The 23,715-nt window shown below is 39.9% G+C and overlaps 1 protein-coding gene across 1 annotated transcript; it reads left to right on the forward strand.

The window, feature by feature from the left end:
- The first annotated feature begins 1,055 nt into the window (after nucleotides 1-1,055).
- Nucleotides 1,056-7,981, forward strand: LOC140943820 (uncharacterized). The gene is made up of 3 exons (XM_073392931.1): nucleotides 1,056-1,243; nucleotides 2,467-2,933; nucleotides 5,754-7,981. The coding sequence occupies exons 2-3, from the start codon at nucleotides 2,472-2,474 to the stop codon at nucleotides 7,020-7,022; spliced, it is 1,731 nt and encodes a 576-aa protein (XP_073249032.1). The 5' UTR covers nucleotides 1,056-1,243; nucleotides 2,467-2,471; the 3' UTR covers nucleotides 7,023-7,981.
- The last annotated feature ends 15,734 nt before the right edge of the window (nucleotides 7,982-23,715 follow it).

A 23,715-nucleotide genomic window follows, 5' to 3' on the forward strand; every position in this document is an offset into this window, starting at 1 on the left:
AAACGAAGGACGATTACAGGATTCGCCGACAATCAAATTCTGTGCTGACTTATTCCCTATGCTCACCGATGTCCTTCCGGGGATAAAGTTTTAAAAAAGACTAGAACGCGCGAGCGTGAATTGATCAAACCTGTTCATTTCTAAGGCTTCCTTTTCAGCAAATAAAATGAACTGTATGTAAAGAGTAAAAGAGAAATAGCGAAAAAATTCCAACTTCTAACTGAATCTTTTCTTATGGTTTAGAATAAATTATTCTCGAAACTGAGAATGTTTTCAGATCAAAGCTGTGTAAATCGAACTGAAGCAGTGTTTTTACTGTCACCTACTGTATGGAATATGAGATGTGAGAAAAATTATCTTTCCTTCTTACTCATTTGGAATTGTAAAGATAAATACGTTCATACACTCCGTAGTTCCCTCGAAAACCACACCCGATTCCAGACCAAAATGGGCAAGGTGTATTCAGACCAAAACGACGCAAATACCCTACCCGGTTAGGCGGCACATACATTCATGGCTTTAGTAAGGGAGTACCCCCACTCCCCCCGCCCCCACTGGGAGTACTATGAAGTTTCATAGCTCATTTACTTTTGCTTTGAGTCGTTGTAATTTCTTACGTTCTCTCATAAGTAGCGTCAAAGGCTGTTTAGTCAAAGATCGTTTGGTCGTTGTGAAAAAAGGGCGCGTCGCAGAGAATTTATTTCCACTTCTTGTACAAAGTTGGACAATTAGACAGCGGATCACGCATATGGTCAAAATTGTAAGGACAGAAAATACGAAAGACTCTCAGAACGAAATTGGTGTTTCTTGGCATGAGCAATTATTCTGAAAGCGAAGCACGTTCTATACGTCTTCCGTTAAATCACTGCGGTTTTTTAAATAATATTATTTGAAAACGTGACTTGTTTGAGCCTAGGCGACAATGTTAGTGGTTTTGCTTTCGCTTGTGGCTATTTCCTTAGTTACTAATTCCGTTCAGTCTAACTGGTTATCAGCGTGTAGTGTCGCTGCATAAACAAATATTAAATAATGCCAAAAACATAAGAAGAATTGGGAATAACCGCATCACGTGCTCTTTTGGTTAGAGTATACTGACCAAACATATAAAAGTCCTTGAAGACCAAGCCATATAGGCATTTGAATCTTTTACTTATATGAGACTGAAGAACTTTGGAATAATCCTGAAAGCCGCTACGTGGTTGTACGACAGAGTTCTTTCATTCAGTGTAGCTTATTAGATGAGGTAAGTTTACAACAACCTTTTTCAAAAACCACTTGACCCTGATAAAAAGTAAATGTTCAATGTAGCAAATTAATCATCGCATTTCCTTGAAATAACTTAATCCTCTGAAAATTCAAAATGTAAATCACAACAATAAAAAACATTGTTGATGCAGTTCAGAGTTATCCTAGACCAGCAGTTAGTTAGGCGTTTTTTTATCGATTCAGAAAACGTTTCTAGAGGGGGGGCCGGTTTAAGGAAACAAAAATGTGTACGTGGTACGACAGCAACGTGAAATGAATAAATTTAATTGAGCGGAAAAGTTTGAATAGTGTTTTTGAATTTCGAGTTCAGGTAGTCATTTTTTCTTTAAAAAAATGTTTCAATTTTTATTTTCTCTTCAGGAAAAAATAATTTTTTTCGAGACAATGCCGTTGTCTCTTGATAACAATACCATTGTTATCGAAATGATTATGCTTAACTACATTCAGATCCAGCTCAAAACTTCTTTTTGGTGGCCAGTTTTCTTCTTTTACCTTCTAGGATTTACTCGCTAAACATTTTTCACCTTCTACTTTAGTTTATCGACGGTCGAGTATTTCAGGATATTTACTTTTTACATCATATTCGACGAAATGTTTCTGAATTGATTTACTACGCGTGTTAGCGACGACCGGAATTACGTCCAGTGGCGGATCCAGGGACCCCCCTTATTTCCTCTCTCCAAAAAAATTCTTGGCATAGACCACCCATCCCCCCCCCCAACCTATCTCAAGGTGTGGATCCGGCACTGACGTCTGCGGTCGCAGGCTATACGCGTGTATAGTTACACAAAAAAAATCTACAATAACTTATATGACTCGCTAATTTTAAGTCCCCCTGAATCAACATTGCTGCATGTATAAAATCCTCTGAACTGAGCTGCTTGCTGCTTTAATAAAAAGTTTTAAGCAAAGGTGTTTTTAGGCGACGAACGTCGACCAGAAGTCTGTTTTTTTCTTTTAGTATGCCTCGACGCTACTAAATTTGTACATCGTGTTGTATTTAAACGCAGCCAGCAAATAATACTTACAATTACAATTCAAGTTGATCTGGGTTTTGCCCCTCCTAAAAGCCATAAATTGGGCTCACTATCGTATCACGCTGTGCCTGAATCGTTGAAGCCTCGGCCTCCAAGGAAGAAAGCCGCACGTCGATTGTTGAGTGTTTTTAATTAACGGCTATTTACTTATTTACTCTTCAAGGTAAGATGTCAAAAAGCCTGCAAGCTTATTTTTCATTTTTAATCACCATCGCCTTGGCATCCGGGATAACCGCCATACAGTTACCGTATGAGGTTTTTGACTCCATAATAGAACTCAGTGACATTGATGACTACAGAAATCTTAATCAAGTTAATGTGTCCGATGACCTTGGACCCACTCGTCCAATCTATAGACTGGACCTTAACCCAGATTACGTAGCGTATTACGAAATTGACATCGGAAGTGACTACGTGGTATTCTCCTCTGGGCGTGAAACCGGAGATTTTCGAGAAGTAGAGAGTGGCCCAGACCCAAGACCAACCAACCTACTCATTCAACAGGCTCAAGAGAACGGTCAGCAGTGTGAGAAGTTTTACCGCCTGTCACCATTGGGACTGACAATATGTAAGAATGACAATGGGACTGTTGTGGCTGCGAGTTACAACTGGACAGCGGATGTTGCCGAGGTAGGATTATCACATTACAAAACTGTCATATTCCTCGACTCTTATTCAAATAAACAGGGACTGCCATTGGCTGAGGTTTGGGCACATGATTTTGACTAAATTCAGGAGCCCATCAAATGGAGCCTCCATCTCCCATACAAGCCCTTGGAGTCAACCCTTTCCCGAGTAGATTTATAATTAGAACGGTTCCCAGGGGAGACTTCGCGCGCCGACGGTGGGAAGCGCCAATCACAACGACGAAATGACACTGCTATTGTACTTAATCAAACAGTAGGAAATTCGGTGTTGACAAGCCAAACACAATCATAAGCTAATGAAACGTGACTTTAGCGTTTTCATCCTTCAGAGATTTTCTTTCTTTTCTTTCTAGCGGGTAGATTATACTGTGGAGAGTTTTAAACCCTGACTATGTTAATCTTAATTTTGGTTGCTTGTCTCACATTAAGAGGCCCTGAAGCTTGTCTGTTACATGTATAATGATTAACTACTACCTGCAGTCTGCAGTTCTGACAGGATTCGTTTTTTTGAGCGTTAGGTTCTTATTTCGGCTAAATGACTCAATATTAATCAAATTTCTAGTTTTTCAAGGTTTTTTTTTTCCGAAATGCGTTTATCTGAATAAATACTTGTAGTCCTTGTGGTTGTTTTGTCCGTCAGCTAGTGTGATGATTCCCTGCTATGTTTTGTAACACCAGGCCCAGCCAATGTTTTCTCGCAAAATAGTGATCTACAGATGCGAATTCGAAGGAAAGAATTGAGCCAAAACTTCCACATTAACTGCTGAGAATTGTCCTGTTCGTCAGTCATAATTCTTTTGGCGCAGATACATGCAATCCATTTTGTTTTTCTTTGGACTGTAGCGTGATGTCACAAATTCCTCCGTAAGCAAATTACTTTTGAGTTAGCTTCACGGTCGAGCAACTGTTGTCTTCTGTTCAAGTTTTCAAGTGCCAGTTTTATCAGGCAGCTCTCATGGTGATACAAGTCAGTTGTAAAGGAAGATTGCAATTTCTCAAATTTCGGAACTGAAGCATTCCTCGTTTATAGTTGCTCCTTAGGTCATCGCTTTTTTTGCACTGGCGAAATCCACTGCACGGTGATGACAAAAATCAAATGATCCCGGTACTTTTTCGGCGCTGATCATCGAAAAGTTCCAAATCGTCCACAGAACGCTTAATCGTCGACTCTTTTCAAGGTGCCTGCTTGAATGTGGGATTCATGACGGAGAAAAAAAAACACTCGCAAAGATAATCTTACCATGATCCCCAGTTAGATGCCTTTGTCGCTTCATGCTCAGTCTCAGTCGGGTAATTCATTAACTTTTATTTTATGATACCCAGATCCCAGCGGCTGTAAAATTGTAAAAATTGAAGTACAGTAAAAAAGGAAAACGGTCGAAGGACGGGCTTCTGAGTTCGACTTCATCCAACTTCATTTTTTTCACGCTGACATACGAGACTCACGGAAATATGACACTTTTCGCGGGAAACAAGCCGTTCTATTTATAAATCTACTCGGGAAAGGGTTGACTCAAGAAATTAATGGAGATGGAGGCTCCATTTGATGGGCTCCTGCTAAATTCAAATGTTGCTGGTTTCACATGACGTCATCAAAAGTTGTAAGACTTCCGTCTAATTTACTGATGTTTTTTTTAGAGTGGTTAGACAAGGCTAAAACCAGAACCCCTATAAAGGGGTTGATCAAATACTAACCTTTTTTCTTCAAATAACCATATATAGCTATGTAATTAAAATTACCTTTGACACAAAATCCCTCGATTCACGAAAAATAATCAACTGGTTACCAGTATGTTCTGATTATATGTATAAAACATTTGCTATATCTCCACTCGAATATCTAGAACAAGATGAAATTTTCCCAAAAAGTAAATCTCAAGGCCATCTTGTGTCTTAACATATAATTATTGTCACTTGACACGTCGTGCGACAAAATTAAGCTGAAACATTGGTGAATTCCTGGCGAATTTACTTTATTTAGATAAATAAATTGTCGTTTCTGATAGAGGATAAACATACTTCACTTTCTACGTTTAGAATTAATGTACTCGAAAATTAAAATGAAAGTTTTGAATAATTCAAAGTTAAATTAAGGCAATGAAAATGATGCTTGTCCTCATAATTGTACTGAAGTGCAAATTACAGTAATACCAAACGTGAAGTGTAAAATGAATTAGACAGATGTTATTAATTGATTTCTTTTTTTTTTAAATATACTTTAAAACGTTAAAACGATGGCTTTATGTGCGCCAAATTTCGATTCAGTTGCATCCTCTTTGCTGAAGTTATAATATCTTATCCCCTGTGTTTGTAATAAACTCAAAATCTACAAACGTTTTCAGCCTTTGATTTATTTTTTTGCAGAACGTTATATAGCCGAGGCCCCAATTTCGGCAGTAGCTCGTCCTTCATTAATTTTTTCAGCAATCTATAGTGAAAGTCGATTTTTATGCTTACGGTAGAGTTATGACGTCAAAAGTCTCGTAAACTCAAGTAATTTTACAGCAAAATCCGCATTTTTTTAAGCCGTTCTTATATGCAAAAAAGGTACAAATGAGTACCTGCAAAGCAGCAAGATGGTAAGATTAATTATGATATTAAGCCTCGACCATAAAAAATTCCCATTTTCAAAAATAATTTTGATTAATCAGACCTTTTGATTTAATCAATGGTGGCGGCCGTTTTAAATGATGCCACTCGCCGTACAAGGCCGGACCTCTTAAACTGTGGTTTTACTGAAGAATATTTCTTTAAATCAGTAGAATGTCTTAAACCAAGTTCTCCATCTTGCTTAACAATGCAGATTGAAGACTGGCTACAGCTGGATCAAATGGTGAGAGACAGTGTCGACAATTTTAAGAGGATGTGGCGAGAGAGGGTAGCACATAGGCGGTCACAGACAGACTGGGTCACCACGGAAGTTCTAACAAAAGGGGGAAAAAGTTTTAAGAAAGAAATTGACGAGAAAGTCCTTATGCCTGGCTCCATCGTTAAAGTGGCGCTAGGTGAGCGCGTCAGATCGGTTGGCGTTTACATTAAAAGCGGCGGTAACACGCGCATGCGTCCCAAATCTAGATCAGAGTGGCAGCGGAAACTCTGCAAGGTGCTTGTTGACGTTTGTCTTCTAAACGGAAGTTCCAAGGTGAATCCATCAGCTATAAAGGAAACAACCAACCATCTATCATATCTGCAGCTGGAGGTACATGGCAATCGCACCTTCGTGGGAAACACTTTACAGTGGCGTGAGATTGGATTTGTGATCGAAATAAAAGGACGCGAAAATGAACTAGTTAAAAAGTACTTCGCAATTAATCTGCATTCTCAACGGTTTCGCAGATCTTCGTGTAGCAAATTTTGTACAGGATCAGTTTCTGGTGAAAGCAGTAATTTCCCTGACTATGACCAACACAGGTGCTGTGGCGATTGCTGGAGTGGATGCGGTCCGGTGGCCTGGGCTCAGGTGTTTGGGTACTACGATAGACTAGCACACAGGTTTTACTCATCCAAGTTTAGTTCATCGCTATTTAAAGATCGATACATCATGGCCCCATTAAAGATGACATATGCAGTTCAGCGCTTCGTGGAGGACATTCGATTACAGGTCGAAACATACTGTACAAGTACAGGAGAGGGTTCCACCTACACAAAAAAAATGCATTTGATCGCCCCATGGTTTCGCGCGCGACAAGGTTACAGATCTCGAGTCGTCAGCTATCTCGAAAGACGCAAAAAGAGGAGTGTCGGCGGTGCAAGAAGGGAGTATGGAAGCAGGTCCTGGATTCAGTCCAAAGGTGTTGAATGGCTCAAAAAGGACTATCCGGTAGTCTTTAGCTTTCCCGTGGAAGATGGCGGACATTCGGCTGTCGCAACGAAATACCGGGAAAAGGTTAGAAGTTATCGTCATTGCACCAGCAGGCAAACTGGATGGTGGTGGTGGAAGAAAACCAAATCAGCGTGCTCTTGGAGAAGAGCCTACAACTACGAGTTCTATCTACATTATGGCTGGGGAGGTAGCAACAATGGATGGCGCACAATTAATCCCTGGGGTGCCCATGTTGCCTATCTAGACTAAAGGCAGCCTGTTGATTCGCCCCATGTAAGATAATCCAAGATTCCACGCTGTAGGTTTCGGATTCCAGATACTGGATTCTGGATTCTTTGTCACTGGAACATGGATTCCGAATTCCAACTGGTAACAGAATCCGGCTTCCTTTCGCAGAATTCCAGATTCCAAAGCCAAGGATTCCCGATTCCACATGCAAAAAGTTCGCTGATTCCGGAATCCGGATTACCTTACATGGGGCGACATTAATTCACTCAAGCAAGATTAGGGCCTGGGTCTTTTCACATTTGTCATGATTTTTAAGCGGGGTAGTCTCATGACGTCACTAAAATTTAAAGTACTAAACCATCGACCCTACTAAGATTTTACAGTTTTTAATTTTCATACACATTTTCACTTCGAAAGGGTTCTTGGTTTTGTGATAGAGTACGCTTAAATTTCTAAGCTTTTGCGTGACGCGGCATTTGCATAACGGCCGAGAGAGCTGTCATGTAGGTAAAAAAAATGACTTGTTTCGGAGAATCTTGTTATCTAAACAGTTCATGTATTAAAAAATCATTGCTTTAATGTTCATGAGTTCCTCGAGGAATAAATTCACGCTTTTGTAACAAAACTTTGATACATTTTTTTCTGTTAGTTTTCGTCCGCCATGTTGGTGCCCATCCGGATGGGCACTAGCATGGCGTCTTCATACAAATCTCCATAAATTTGGGCAAAACATTTCTCCAGATATCTCGTATACGAAATATTCCTCTGACCTGAATCTTGGCGAGGGGGTTGGATATTTAGCTCCTTTGTTTCCCAGATTCTGGACTTTAACTATTGAACGGTTTTGAGTTTTATTTTGATCTATTTTGAATGGCGTGACACTGAAAACCACAATAATTTAAGGCCAAGAATAACCAAGAAATTTTCTAATTTGACTTTAAAAATTGTTTATAACTGCATCACATGACCAGCCACGCCCTCTTTTTACCGGATCCAGACCTCGAGATAGGGGGGAGGGGGGGGGGGGGCGGTCATTCAGACCCTTATATAAGGGGGAGGGCCAGTCTCTAAAAAGTGTTTTGGCTCTTCGGGCCTCACTTTGGTCTGGATCCGCCACTGCTAATGGTCTTCTAGCAAAAACGGTCGGAATGAGACTAGGTCAATAAACGTCTTTCTCCTAACGAAAATTTTAGCTAGGACTAGCACTAGTCAATGAAGACCAGCTGCACCAGCCAATTGTAACGCTTCGAACTATTCCGGGTTGATTTCGTAGACACTTTTTAGGGTCAACTTTTTTATACAGAGAAACTGGTGCGGCAGGTTTGGCAAGCGGTGAGAATCGTTGATTACAGTTTTCGAACAATACAGGGCGTGGTCGATCAGGTGACCAAGTAATTAAGTTTAGATTACTTTGCTTCATTCCTAAGAAAATTTGTATAAAAACCATAAATGACTTATAACTAGGCCTTAATCTACTTGAGCAGCTGTCTTCTTGTTTATTTCTGCCTCAATGCGGGATAGTTATAATAAGTAGTATGCATAAGATTAATCGAATGCTATGAGTTTACAATGGGTAAGGCAAAGCTTTCTTTAACTATAAAAATGTTGATGGAAGTTAAATAGAAACTTCGAGTCAGCAATATGTTAACCACTTACAAGACTGTAACCAGTTTAGCATAACAAGTACAATAAACATGTACTGAGGAAGGTTTGTTTCAGTCCCCTTGAATACCATGTCTCGAGTTTCTTATAGCTAGAAGTAACGCAAGATAGAAAAACAAACGTAAATTAAAGAACGTGGGGGAGGGGAGGGGAGAGTGGTTAGCATGCGGAATGAGGTTGGTTTCCGCGGAAGTTAATCAGTCAGTTCCTTTCAACAGTCGCGGAAATAAACAAATGTTGGTAAAACATTGTAAACTTATAACAAGCTTTTTGCTATAATTTTTCTGCAAAAATAGTAATAAAGAAATAGAGCAAACAAGAGTACAGTTGAAGGTACTGCGGAATCGAGATTTTTCGAATACTTGATTTTTCGAACCAAAAATCTATTCTGAACGTGCAAATGGATTCAATCCGTGCCAAGGTCTTTGTTTAGCTGTTTTCATTCATGCAAATTTAGAGTACTTTAACTCCTTTTGAACTCGCACTTTTATTTTTTCTATTCCTTGATAATGGCGTCATGATGTCGCCGAAGCGTCGGAACATTGTCTCGTTACTTTTTACATGTTTATGTTTCTCAAAATCGTTGTTAATAAAAAATCTATTCCCTTGGATTAACCTCAGTCACTGCATTTTTTAACTCCCTATTTTTCGAACCCTCGATTTCTTTGAGTGGAGTTGCGTGACGAGCGAAGGACAATTGCTCCATGAAGTCATTTTACTGCAACTACCAGAATACTTCAGTTTGTTGTTTTCTTGTGCAAATTAGGAGTATTGTTGTTTAAAGCTCAGCGGAATTGATTTCGGTGAGACAGAAAAAATTGAAATGAATTTTGGTAATTGTAGTCAAGCCATCATCATGAAAATGGCCTATTCACCCTCGGACGCACAAGATATTTCATGCACCACGCGTGTGCAAAGGGGGTGGGCACGGACTGACAACCTTAACCCAGTCGCCCCTGAACCACCCGTAACCGCCCGTGCGGATCCACGTCCTTTCTACCCTTTGTGACGTCATCAGTTTTAACGGTCAAGGATAACTTTGTCCGCCAACTTGTGCAGTGTGAAGAGATCTTTCAAACCATACCAGAATGAGCACAATTCAGTCAAGAACACCGGAGAAAAAGGCAAAAAACCATGTAACATTGACCTGAAAATCTCCATGAAAATCTTGTTCCATTGCTCACCTACCTTTCCTTTCACCTAATCCTAAGATCCTAAAAGCTTTCCTAAAACTATTCCCACTAAAATGAAGCCTACTAAATGCCAGCAAGAGTAAAAAAATAAGGCAAGAAAAGCGAAAAAAGTGGGGAGGAGAGAAAGCGAAAAGTAAAAGTCAAGACTGCTGGGTCACTTTTAAACCGAAATCTCGAAATTTTGCTTTCTGCGCATGCCCGAACTTCGAAAGCTGATATTTTTGCATCTGGATCAGAAGGTCGCGAAATGTACGACCTGTAAACCGGTTTGTGGTAAGTTGTAGCTCTTTATAGCACGACAGTGACCAGAAAACCACTCGACTAGCTTCAAAACGCGTTCTTCGGCAAAATCTCCAGGAGCGAATGGGTTAATTGGTTTGACCTCTGCTTTCATAATTTGGATAGACTAAGCCTATATGGCTGATGACGTCATTCAGAATGGCCGTCATCTTGGTCCCTATCTTTCATTTTACCAAAAACTAAGATTTTATTACCTAAATTTTGAGAAAAAAAAATAAACTTATGTCATATTATTCTAGTTTTTTTGCACCCTTTTATGCGTTTTGTATCAAAATACATGCTGAAGCATAAAATCGGGGACGATGTAGACCTTGTAGGTTTTCGCGGAAGTTTATTAGTGTTCCTTTCAGCAGTCGAGGAAATAAATGAAATGTTAGAAAAACATTGTAAACTTACAAAAACTTTTTTTGTCCACCAAAAAGATCAGCAAACAAGTATAAAGTTGAAGGTTGACCTGTATTATTGTAACATTTAACTTCTGAACCAATTCCTTGGTGTCCAGAAGAACTACTATAACATGTATCTACTATTATTTTAGTGTTTGTTTCACTTCACTAAACAAGGATACGTGACCTCGTTTGTCTCGTTTGTGCTTTGAGCTTTTTCGATGCTAGAATTTCATCTTCCTTTGCTTTGGCTCTGAATTGGAAAGCCATGGCAAAGGAAAAGGAAATTGTTTTGAGAACTAAAACTGACTCCAAAAAAGCAATAAGCTACTTCGACTCTCGAAAGCACACTAAATATGAAAAAAACGAAAATTGAATGATTTTAGCGTGAAAAATAGACATACCTAAGTGTCAATTTTGAATCTTTACTCCATATAGGCTCTATCCCCATTGTAATCCTTCTTACGTTTAGGTGACAAAATTCAAGCGTCGTGTACTCATAACCCCGAAACGGTGCATTAAATTTTTTACGTTCCGTGGTGTATTATTACATTTTGTTTTTCAGTGCTAGGTCTTGCTGGCTGAGGAAATTTAAATGGGTTTCACTTTAGGGGAAAAAAACAAATGACCGCAAAGAAACGAGCGAGATATAAGCGACTACAAAGGCGCAAAGACAACATTTAACTGTGGCAGGATTAGCTCAGTCGGTAATGCGTTTGACTGCAGAACAGGAGGTCGCGGGTTCGATTCCCGGGGCCGAACCATTACTCAGGGTCTTAAAATGACGAAATGAAGGTACTGCCTTTGCACTGCAAGCGGCCCCCTGGGCTAGACCTTCGCGTGGCTCGGATGACCACGTAAAATGGCGGTCCCGTCTCCATTAGGAGACGTAAAAATAGTGTCCCCAATTAGCACTTTCGTGCTAAATACATTGACACTCAAACAAAAAGTGTAATAAAAGTGCAAAGGTCACAGTCGTCTTCGAGCTCGGAGGCGTTTGTTACGCGGTGAACGTTTCTTTCATGCAGTGACAATAACGAATATCGGCCTTCTGTTGGCGTCATCGTCATCCCAGAAGAGCGGTAAGCTCGCCCCTATTTCGCAGTCAAGGATTAAAAAGGTGCTCATCTTACTATTAGGAGAGTATAAGAAGTTCATGTGCATGAGGATATTTTGGAGCCTGCTGAAAGAGGATATGTGGACTTGGGCGGCTTTATGAAAACTCTTCAAAAGATCTCTCTTTATAGCCAACATAAAAACTGTTGTGGGCTGATTAAAAGGGAGAAAAATTTTATGATATGTCAGGATCTGCTAGGAAAGCTACGCTGTCTATAAAGCCACGTGCAGGTGCCCAAGCTCAGGGTGCAACAAACTAGAGATGATGTTTCGAAATAGCGGTCATTGCGAAAATACAAGAGTGCGTATGGGTATATTTACGATATGCATTAGAAAACGTAATACCATATACCCTTATATTACTTCCATGGTGCATTACTTGCTGTCGGTACCCTAACTTTTCCAATTTGAGGCGATTTTTTAAAGTTTCAGCTCGGTTTTTCAGAGGGGAAAACTCTAACTGACCCATCACTCCGAGGCTTTTATAGACTCTTGTACAGAAATTAAAGCTTTCTTTTAATGCAGATCTCGCCCTTAGCTCCGAGTTCGGGGAGCTTATCCGCTGAACCTCGTATGGTTCTAACAAACAGAATAAGGCAGTCATATTTTCGTCATGAAACTAGCCGTGTATTTTGTCATTCCGGCGTGTTAAACATGGTTCTGTAAAGCAGAAACTGTTCAGTCCTGTTTTAAAGGGATAGAGCTAAACTAAGACTCATTGAAAAGGACAGAAAATAATTAACTTTGGAGCCAGTAATAATTCAAGTGTTAGAAAAAGCCTCTAAACCTCATTGAACCTTTGTCCTCTGGTGACGAGAATAAGGGAGCCACGCGAGGCAGTGGAAAACATCTTTTCCAAACCTACTAGACCTCCGGATTATATTTACCGTGCTGTACTCTTTAAAACAAGGAAGCACAAAGCTATAGCACAAGGAAATAGCTGACAAGGTTTTTAAGAACTGACTTTTTTCCTAGAATGCTATAAACGAATTCCGCTGACGTTTAGTCTTAATCAGCTTATTTTAGGCAGTTTCAGCAGCACAGAAAGTTAAAGAGTGCACGTAGGGTCCGTTGGAGTACCGTGGGTATAAAAACCCTTCAAAATCCAAGTTTTAGTCAAATGAATAGAACGTCGACTTGTATCTTAGAAGAGCTGTGATCGAGAAATTTAAGGTACGTTTTCCATGGAGGTTAAAATGGGGCTTAATTACTACCTAACTAGCCTGCGTAGCTGGCGGTATTGAGTGGGTGGGAGATTAAAGTTTTGGCGGCGAAGCCGTGTTCCAAAAAAAGGGAGAAGGGACGAGGCGGTTGAAAGGGTATTTCTCTCTCGCGGCTTCGCCGCTCGTGACGGCTCCGTCATCAAATCTCACTCGACTATATTACAACGGCTCCGCCGCCAAATCTCACTCGACTACCACACAGTACCGCCAGCTACGCAGGCTACTACCTAACGGTAGTGTTGTTCTGCCTTTTTTATAATTGTTAAGCGATTGTACCGATGCTTAAGTGTTTTGCAAAACACATTGCTTGGTAAAATTGTAAAAAAACAACCTTTAAGGTAAAACAAAAATAGCTAGGGAAAATTCCTCTTTTAGAACCCCAATTTAAAATCGGGCACGTTATAATCAGTCAAATCAGTCTTGTTTAGAAAGAGTTGCTGTGAGGCTGAAACATAGCAGCAGTTTCCCTTTTGTCCAAAATTGACATTTCTTTTACAGTTATTTTTCTAATTAATGCTTATAGGAATGAAATGTCAGGTATGTGTATAAAATTTAAGTAGTTAAACACTTTTACATTAACTTAAAGGTTATTGTGGAGACACCCCTTATGGTTAGTTTTCCAGTTCGGCTCGCCTTAACGCTTTTACAGCTGTACATAGGCATGTATAGAGTTACCCGAAAAACGCAGAATTAATCAGTTTATTCCTTGCTTAAATCGATTATTTTTTTCCTCCATTTCTTGGCGTGAAAAGTATAAAAGTCGATCACTTTATTCCTTTAATTTCTTATTTCTTTAATTTTCTCCTGTCATGAAATACTAAAGAGCTAGCTGGTGTCAAGGAGAGCGCACGTTTTTCGAGAATTGTCGATGTCGCCGTTGATAGTACCAATAGCTTGAATTGCCAAGACTATGTTTTGCTGTTAAAAAACTCCAGAGGAGATTTTGTGATTTTTCAGTGTAAATCGACTGCTTACAAAACTAAACCAGTCCATGTTCACTTATTTGTTTAAAGGCTTCGGCAAAGGAATTTTTAAAAGCACAATCAGTCATTGGGTTATCTGATAAAAAGCGTTCCGTATTTGCATCCAAGTTAAAACTTTCCAACTTTTCTTTAAAACTGATTCATCTTGGTCACAGTACCAAGAACGTCACTGCTCATCAAAATTACCCCCTTAAGCGTCATAGTTTCCAAATTTCTTTCTCGGTGTTTGATCTGTTAGAAACACTATGTCGCGTGTTTAATCGACTGATAAAAATTTCCAGATAAGGTAAAGTCGTTTGCTAAAGGAGAGACCACTGATTACGTCGTAATTATTTGTTGGGGTAAGATTTTTGATTACAGGTTTATTAATTTGTCGCTTCATTTGTTCATTTTTTTTCATTGTGTTTTAGTTTTAGCTTTACCCAGAACGACAAAACTGAGAAAGATATCCAAGTTGCTTTAAACGTCAAAGATGGCACGAGCTCACGTTAGCTTTCTGGTCGTCATCGCCGTCTTCGCATCCACGGTAACCGCCTTACATTTACCTTACGAAGTTCTCGAGACGATGAAAAAAAGCACTCCTACAAGTTTTGGTTATGTTAAAGTTCAGGTTGAAATGGCAGTCAAACCAGGCCCCTAAGTTTCTTAAGGGTTCCGTGCTGGGAGAGATGATGGATTCGCCAATAGTTAGGGTAGCCCTTTTAGTTTTCTGTAGCTGCACCTTCGTTCCAATGAGCGTAAACTTAGTCGTGGAATCAATGATCATGAGTTTGTCATTGATCATCCAGCTACCGATGTCACAGAGGCACGCTTCCATTGCTGCAATGGCGGCGTCTTGATCGGAATCATCGTTTGGATTGAATGCCAAATAGATATCGGTATCATCGGCGTAACTGTGCGCTGTTGGCAAGTGCTGGCTAATGACATCAAAAAGCACACTAGTGTAAAGGGAGAAAAGCATTGGGCCGAGACAGGAGCCCTGTGGCACACCAACTTTCAGATCAAAACTGTCTGACTTTGCACTGTCGATTACAATACGCTGGGATCTATTCGACAGATAGGATTTGAACCACGTTACTGCTTGGTCTTTAATTCCAAATTTGTATTCCAGGCGCCGCAGTAATATATCATGGTCTACTGTATCAAAGGCAGCGCTTAGATCTAGGAACACTAGTAATGTGACTTGTTGTTTGTTCATGCTGTTCACTGGCGAAAAATGTCTGATTGGTCGATACCAGACAACGCGACAAAGAGTAAATTCAACATGGCGGCAAAGTCGTCCCTCGTGTGTTTATTCCAGGAGAAAGAAGAAAAACTGGAGCCCTCCTAGGCGGCATTTGTTTGAATGGCCTGGACTTTTTACTATTCTCCTTTTGTTCCTGTTCCTGTGAGATTCGTTTACTGCAATGTTTGCGTTTTGGTTTACCGGAAGCGACTTTCAACTCACTTACGGGTCATGTTTCTAAGGAAGAAAGTGCTATTCCAGCAAAACAGACTAGCAAGACTCGAACTTTCCCAAGGGGTGCACTTCATCATGAATGCATTCAGTATTGAACGCTTCAAAGTAATGCACTGACTTATTACTTGATAATCCGACCGGCCCATAGCCTTGTATTTAGTTTTATTTCCTTTTATTCTTTAAAACTTATCAATTGCTTGATCCAAATAACACTGTATGCCCGTCAACAATCTTAGTAGCAAACAAACATTTTGAGGGCAAAAAAATTAAAATAACACCCTATATGCAGAAGCAGATCTAGAGAACATGATTGGAATATTAATGACTTTGTTTTGTTGGTTGTTCAAGTAATTAGTGTACATGCATGCTAAACCGCTACAAACGAGTAAAAAGCCCAGAACTTTCCATGAATACAACGGTTCAGATTTTTATCGATTTTATTTCACTCTGACACAGGTACTTGAAATTCATACTATCTTGTTTAAGTACACATGTATCATTAGAAAACTTTGCTAAGTTAGCCGTACTTTTTTTTATTCAGGATCAAGTTCATCTTCCCTGAAAAAAAAAAATGAATAAGTATATTCAATATTTTATTGTCTTTATATTTTTTACTGATTCAAAAGTAAAAAGAAAGTATGCTTCATATACATAGTATGAACTTCATTACTCAGCAACAACCTCTTGAAATATATACTGTAGTAAACCCATGCATTTATTAGGACTTGGTAATTTTACAAGACTCTCACGTTCTGGAAATTAGAAAGTGAGCCTAAAATGTCCAAAATATTCACTACTACATCCTCAGATTCAACTTAAAAATGAGTTGTGCGATCGATCAAAATCGTGTCAAATTTTAATTAGCATCAAAAGTGGGACAGTACGCTTTTAAATACAAAACTGTCGCTTCGCCGTGGCACTCGGTACAAGTTGATTTATATACCAAAACAAAGTCAAAGAATATTGGTTTCCCCGCTTTATAAATTTTCCGTTGCAACCTCTGCGATAAACAGTGTATGCGAGTTCAGATTTAGCAGTCCGAATATTTTTTTTTTGATCAATGAAAATGCGCCCGAAATGGTAAGCTACCTCTTTCCTACAACTAGGTGTAAGCTAAATCAAATTTATCCCTCTGCTTTTTAATGTTCTGCTGTGTAGTGCTATGCTGCGTTTAACTTGAACCATGCATAAAAATTCAAAGGTGTCTAAATGTTTACAGTGTGGGCAAACCGAATGGCAGCCAAGCTGTAGAACACAATCGTGTCGATTTAGAGCACAAAAAGGGTCTACGCGTTTTACAAAACTGCCGCTTCCGTGCAACTCGGTACACACTAATTCATATACCAAAACAAAGCCCAAGGATTTTTCTTCCACTGCTATATAATTTCTTGTTGTACCGAGTTGCACGAGACTTGCACTAAACATAAAAGGAGAAAATGACCTTTTTAGCATGTCCTTTCCCCGCATCCAGCGATCGCAACGCCGATCTCGGATAAATGGATCGAGCCAGTGTGTTTGTCTGACAGTTCCAGGATACATTATCTACTAGACAATATATATCACTAAAAATTTCTACCAAAATAATTTTCGATCTCTCACAGTGGCAACAAAACCACAACACTACCACTGACGAAAAAAGCTGCCATTTCTTCTTTCATCTTCATCTTGACTTTGCCGGAAACCGACCACGTGATTTTTGTCGCGGCGCATGCGTAGACATTTTTCGCCAGTGAATTCATGCTTCTTACTGCATGCGCAGTAAGACAGTCTCCGTACTGTGGTAATACAACTTTTGAGCAATCAGAGCATAAAAAATGGACGTATAGCATGACCAACGCGTGACCATGGTGAGAAAAGTCAAAAGCAACCGTCCTCCCTACCTGTAATAGCTGGCTGAATTTTCGCGTCCGAGGTCAGTTTGAAATTGTGCGGCACGAAAACACAACGTATTTCATATGAATTTAAAAAACAAACTAAACTTGATCCTGCGATCATTTGAAAACTAGTAACTTGTCAGCGGATAACGTCAAAAAATACGATGGCGGTCTCGAGGGCCTTAATTGCATTGGATTCAGCGCCTTAGCACGGCCGTTTTGCCGAAGTAACACGCAGCTAAGAGCCTGTCCAATATTTTTTACAAGAAGATGGACTAGAAACCACACTGTAAATAAGAAATGGGACCGTTTCCATGAGTAACATGCAAAATCAGTGCCAATACAGTCCAGTTACAGGCTAACGTACAGAAACCCACGCCGAAATGAGTCAGCCACTGAGCAACAGAAGACTCTTGGGGACTTTTTTTTTTTTCTGGGAATGATACTGGCGACTAAGTTCTTTTAACGTGGGTCAAATCGTTCCCGAAAAAAAGCAAACAGAAAATAATGATAAAGGAAATAACTCACATTTATCCCTGAGTACGTATGCACACCAGTAAACATCAGTAGTATACTATGTTGAAACTTAACCGTTTTGGTGCGTTCCCTTTGCGTTCCGTGTGCGTTCCCTTAATTAATAGGCATATGTGCCGAGTCAGTGTCTAGCTAGCTGGGTAAAAATGCGTTCCTCCATATATAATGAAGTGGATATGTTTACTAATGAGCGTCACTCTACTACAATAGGAACAATAGGCTTGCCTAGACTTGCCCGGTAAGTAACTTGAGCCCGGTTTTCGGACCGTCTATTAAAAGAAAAATAGGAATAAGAGAAGCGATCACCTAACAACGCGAGAAACGGCTTCCTATATCTTATTTAGCGCTAAAACTCAGATATATATAAACAAAACACATACAGAAAGTGGAGTTGAAAAGTCTTTATTTCAATTTAGTTTACGTCTTCTTATTTGGCGCTAAAACTCAGATATATATAAACAAAACATACACAAATTGGAGCTGAAAACTCTCTAAGTTTGTCTGACGTTTTCTCCTTTCTATCTCGAGGAAATGAAAGTCTTGTCATTTTCACGCACGGTTAATCAGTTAATTATGCGAGTTCGCAAGGCCAAAGTTGAATACAAATTAGCGCTACAGGAAAGACCCAAGGGAGAGAATCTTGACGTATTATTATAAAACAAATAACTTAACAAGGATTAATTAAAACACGCGACTCATAATTGCTAGCAATAAAATCTGACACGAGATACCGTTTAAAACAAAGAGAGTCAAATACACAGCGATTTGAAAGAAATCTATTAAAACAGTCAAAAAAAGCAAGTTATGTTTTACTTACCCCTCTCCCTTTTCAGTTTTATTTCCCTCCTCAATTTTTTCTTTTTCCCTTCTCCACAATTTTATTATTTTCCCTCCTCAATGTTTTTATTCCCTCCTCCACAATTTTTATTATTTTCCCTCCTCAATGTTTTTTATTCCCCTCCTTCACCTCCACCTCCTCATTTATTCTATATATTTTTCCATCCACAAATACATCGACCTCCTAGCGACCCTACATCGACCCCACATCGACCCCACATCGACCCTACATCGATCCCACATCGACCCCACATCGACCCTACATCGACCCCACATCGACCCTACACTCAACTTTTTTTTAACACTGCTTCGTAAATAGTGAAGCTATATACCACCACCGCCACATTTCTATTGTTTTCCCACCACCACCACCACCACCGCCACATTATTATTGTTTTCCCTCCTCCTTCTCCTCCTCCTCATTTTTTATTGTTTTCCCTCCTCCTCCTCCTCCTCCTCATTTTTATTGTTTTCCCTCCTCCTCCTCCTCATTTTTTATTGTTTTCCCTCCTCCTCCTCCTCCTCATTTTTATTGTTTTCCCTCCTCCTCCTCCTCCTCATTTTTATTGTTTTCCCTCCTCCTCCTCCTCATTTTCATTGTTTTCCCTCCTCCTCCTCCTCCTCATTTTTTATTGTTTTCCCTCCTCCTCCTCCTCCTCATTTTTATTGTTTTCCCTCCTCCTCCTCCTCCTCATTTTTTATTGTTTTCCCTCCTCCTCCTCCTCCTCCTCCTCATTTTAATTGTTTTCCCTCCACCACCACCACCACCACCGCCACCGCCACCACATTTCTATTGTTTTCCCTCCACCACCACCACCACCACCACCACCGCCACCACATTTCTATTGTTTTTCCTCTACCACCACCACCACCACCGCCACCGCCACCACATTTCTATTGTTTTCCCTCCACCACCTCCACCACCACCACCACCGCCACCACATTATTATTGTTTTCCCTCCTCCTCCTCTTCCTCCTCCTCCAACTCCTCCACATTTCTATTGTTTTCCCTCGAAATGTCAAAGAGGCCAAAATCAGGCCTAAAAGGCCTAAAGGCCAAACTTGGAGGGAAAACAATAAAAATGTGGAGGAATTGGAGGAGGAGGAAGAGGAGGAGGAGGGTGTAGGGTCGATGTGGGGTCGATGTAGGGTCGATGTGGGGTCGATGTGGGATCGATGTAGGGTCGATGTGGGGTCGATGTGGGGTCGATGTAGGGTCGCTAGGAGGTCGATGTATTTGTGGATGGAAAAATATATAGAATAAATGAGGAGGTGGAGGTGAAGGAGGGGAATAAAAAACATTGAGGAGGGAAAATAATAAAAATTGTGGAAGAGGGAATAAAAACATTGAGGAGGGAAAATAATAAAATTGTGGAGAAGGGAAAAAGAAAAAATTGAGGAGGGAAATAAAACTGAAAAGGGAGAGGGGTAAGTAAAACATAACTTGCTTTCTTTGACTGTTTTAATAGATTTCTTTCAAATCGCCGTGTATTTGACTCTCTTTGTTTTAAACGGTATCTCGTGTCAGATTTTATTGCTAGCAATTATGAGTCGCGTGTTTTAATTAATCCTTGTTAAGTTATTTGTTTTATAATAATACGTCAAGATTCTCTCCCTTGGGTCTTTCCTGTAGCGCTAATTTGTATTCAACTTTGGCCTTGCGAACTCGCATAATTAACTGATTAACCGTGCGTGAAAATGACAAGACTTTCATTTCCTCGAGATAGAAAGGAGAAAACGTCAGACAAACTTAGAGAGTTTTCAGCTCCAATTTGTGTATGTTTTGTTTATATATATCTGAGTTTTAGCGCCAAATAAGAAGACGTAAACTAAATTGAAATAAAGACTTTTCAACTCCACTTTCTGTATGTGTTTTGTTTATATATATCTGAGTTTTAGCGCTAAATAAGATATAGGAAGCCGTTTCTCGCGTTGCTAGGTGATCGCTTCTCTTATTCCTATTTTTCTTTTAATAGACGGTCCGAAAACCGGGCTCAAGTTACTTACCGGGCAAGTCTAGGCAAGCCTATTGTTCCTATTGTAGTAGAGTGACGCTCATTAGTAAACATATCCACTTCATTATATATGGAGGAACGCATTTTTACCCAGCTAGCTAGACACTGACTCGGCACATATGCCTATTAATTAAGGGAACGCACACGGAACGCAAAGGGAACGCACCAAAACGGTTAAGTTTCAACATAGTATACTACTAACATCGTTTCGATTTGCATTAAATTTTTTAGAAATCTCAGTCGCCCTTTTAATACAGAATTTACGGCAAGTTTTAGCAAACTCGAATTTTTTGGTGGATTATCATTAATACTGGATAAATCATAGTTGTCTATGATGCTTCCTATGTTTGGATTGACTTTATTCCTCGGCTGGTTCTTTTCAGAATCAAAATATGTCGACGTGGAGGGTTTTTGAACAAAAACCAGATTTCTTTGCCATCGTATGAAATCGACGATCATTAATATATAGATGGAAGCTATTTAGTATTCCGCTCAATTGAAGCCGGCTCGACAGAAAATACAGATCACACAATCCAAAACAACCTTCTTTTATTACTATCTGAAAAACGTATCGAATCTATGGGCAGTAGGGGATAACCTTTTATCCCATTTAATTTCTCGGCATGATGCAGCAGCTAAAGGGGAGAGCATTTTGCAGCACATGAAGTCTTCCTAACCCTTCCCTAAGAACCATAATTTCTACTATTTTACACTCGGCACTCCTGAAGGTTTTGGCAGTAATCAGATGTTAGTGCCGCCGCCCGGTTAGGTCAATTGGATAAGGACCGGTCTTCCGAGCGGAGGTTCGCGGGTTCAAATCCCGGCCGGACCAACACTCAGGGCGTCTTAAAATAACTGAGGAGAATGTACTGCCTTTGTTGTGACATCTGCAAATGGTTAGACATTCTAGTCTTTTCGGATAAGGATGAAAAGCCGTAGGCGCCGTCTCACAGCTCTCTCAATGTTCTGATTCTTGTGGGAGGTAAAAGAACACACACTGGTGTTCGTAAATAGCAGAGGGCGTAGACCACTTTGGTGTGGCCCAACGTTTAGTGGTTTGGGTGGGAAATGAAAGGGTTGATATGAATTCAGGGACGTAAGTCCTGTTCCATCCTCTGTCACCGTGTTGAGTTACCTTGGCGAATTCAATAAAGTAAAGTAAAGTAATTTCATTTTAGGACCTTAAGATTTTCGGTTTGCTACTACAGACAGGTTCACACCTTATATCAGCATAGAAAAACAGACTTTGGACAGCAGAAAATGCATGCTGAAACTTCGGTCTAAAATGTTCAGTATTCACGAGCGATTGACCTTTGTGGTAAAATAAAAATTAAATCTTCAGAAGACATAAGGAATGCATCACCCCATTAGAGGTAATATGGATTGCGGAATGCGGGAAATGTTTGCTTGTGGAATCCGGAATTCAGCTCTAGGAGTCCAGAATCCCTCTGACAATCAGAACCTGGAATCCAGTACCTGGAACCGGAATTCACAGCCTGAAATACCAGTATACAAGGCTGTCTTAGAAAATCTTACATGGGGCAAAATGAACAGTGATTTCAGAGTAGAATATATTAGGGCAAGTTAGGTACAATAAACTGTTTATGATAACTCATTTGCTTGGATTGAATTTATTTGTCGAATAAAACTTAAGGGTTTGTATTTCCTTTCAGCATCACTTGTGGTGGAATTCTGGATTTGGCATCAACTCGAGGATCCTGTGAAAGGGGGCCATTCAAATTTCTCTCCGCGACAATAGTGACAACTCAGAATAACATGTGAACCGAAAGAAAGGTAGACGTTGTTTGAAACAGCCTTTCAAAAATTAAGTCTTAATAAAAGTCTAATCCCTTTAAAACATATTCTGAACACAATTTTAGCAAGAGAGGATATGATCATCCTTAATTACCCTTTCTTGGCAAGAGATAACTGTTGAAGAGATATTTGGTAAGCGCTTCCTACCGACGGTCTGGCTCTAATCTCCAGTTTTAGCTTTGGCAATGAACTGGAATTTCAGAATTCAGAGGCAAACGTTGAAGGATAGGCAAGCACTTCCTGCCTACTGTGAGCTGTACATTCTCAGTAGATCTTGTCACCTTCAACGCCTGTTTGAGCTCTGGCATTGACTGGACTAGGGAAGTGCTCCGCCAAACTTTATTCTTTCCTTTCTTGGCAAGAGATAACTGTTGAGGCGATATTTGGTAAGCACTTCCTACCGAACGTCTGGCTGTAGTCCCCAGTTTAAGCTTTGGCAAAAACTGGAATTCAGATTCAGACGACCGTTGAAGGATTGGCAAGCACTTCCTGCCTACGGTGAGCTGTACATTCTCAGTAGATCTTGTCACCTTCATCACCTGTTTAATCTCTGGCATTGACTGGACTAGGCAAGTGCTCCGCAAAACTTTACTCTTTCCTGTATTTATTCTATTGCTGAAAGTGCCGAAAATAAACCATTTTTAGACAGCAAAAAATAATACAAGAAAAAATATGGGAAGTGAAAGATTTCAATGTTTCAGGAATTTTATCTCAGACAATTTTGAGACTTTTGAGTTGTTCTTCGTCAGTGCAAGTCAAACTAGCTGCCATATATAAAAGAAGGAAACAGAAAAGTTGTGCCGTCCTTTGCGAATGTGCTAATTCCGCTAAAATTTTGGCTTGTTAATTATGCATGTCAGTTACAAGATGAAGATGAATGATACATGCCTGCATTTGTTCAATGCCAAGTCAGGGTATAAAATCACACGAAGATCCAGCTCTTGACTCAGACCGTTGGATCTTTTGCTGGATGTGCCCCGGGCAGAACCCCTTTGAGTAGTTTAAGATAAACTTTTATTTTTCATTTAGCTCAGTAGTTACACTAGTATTATCAGTTAACGTACTCCTTGCTACATTTAACGACAAAATATATGCATATAAAGTGAAAAAATCATATCCGACTTTTTGTAGTTTGGTGTAATTTTTTGTAACCCAGAAAAACCCTAGCCAGTCCATATCAAGATAAGACTGTTACCGTTTCAATAACGATTTTGGGAAACGGTTCACAACAATTAAAATCTTAGCAACACTGTAAACATTATCAATCCCCAATTTGTCCCGTTTCAGTTAGAATAAGCGACACTTTCGTCGAGCAAT

This window comes from Porites lutea, chromosome 7 (genome assembly GCF_958299795.1).
Source record: "Porites lutea chromosome 7, jaPorLute2.1, whole genome shotgun sequence".
Lineage (NCBI taxonomy): Eukaryota > Metazoa > Cnidaria > Anthozoa > Scleractinia > Poritidae > Porites > Porites lutea.

What these genes read in the sequence shown, in the direction of transcription:
- LOC140943820 (XM_073392931.1), top strand. Translation starts at nt 2,472, where the DNA reads ATGTCAAAAAGCCTGCAAGCTTATTTTTCATTTTTAATCACCATCGCC. An exon ending in GGACAGCGGATGTTGCCGAG is followed by an intron (nt 2,934 to 5,753) that starts GTAGGATTATCA and finishes TTAACAATGCAG; the next exon opens with ATTGAAGACTGGCTACAGCT.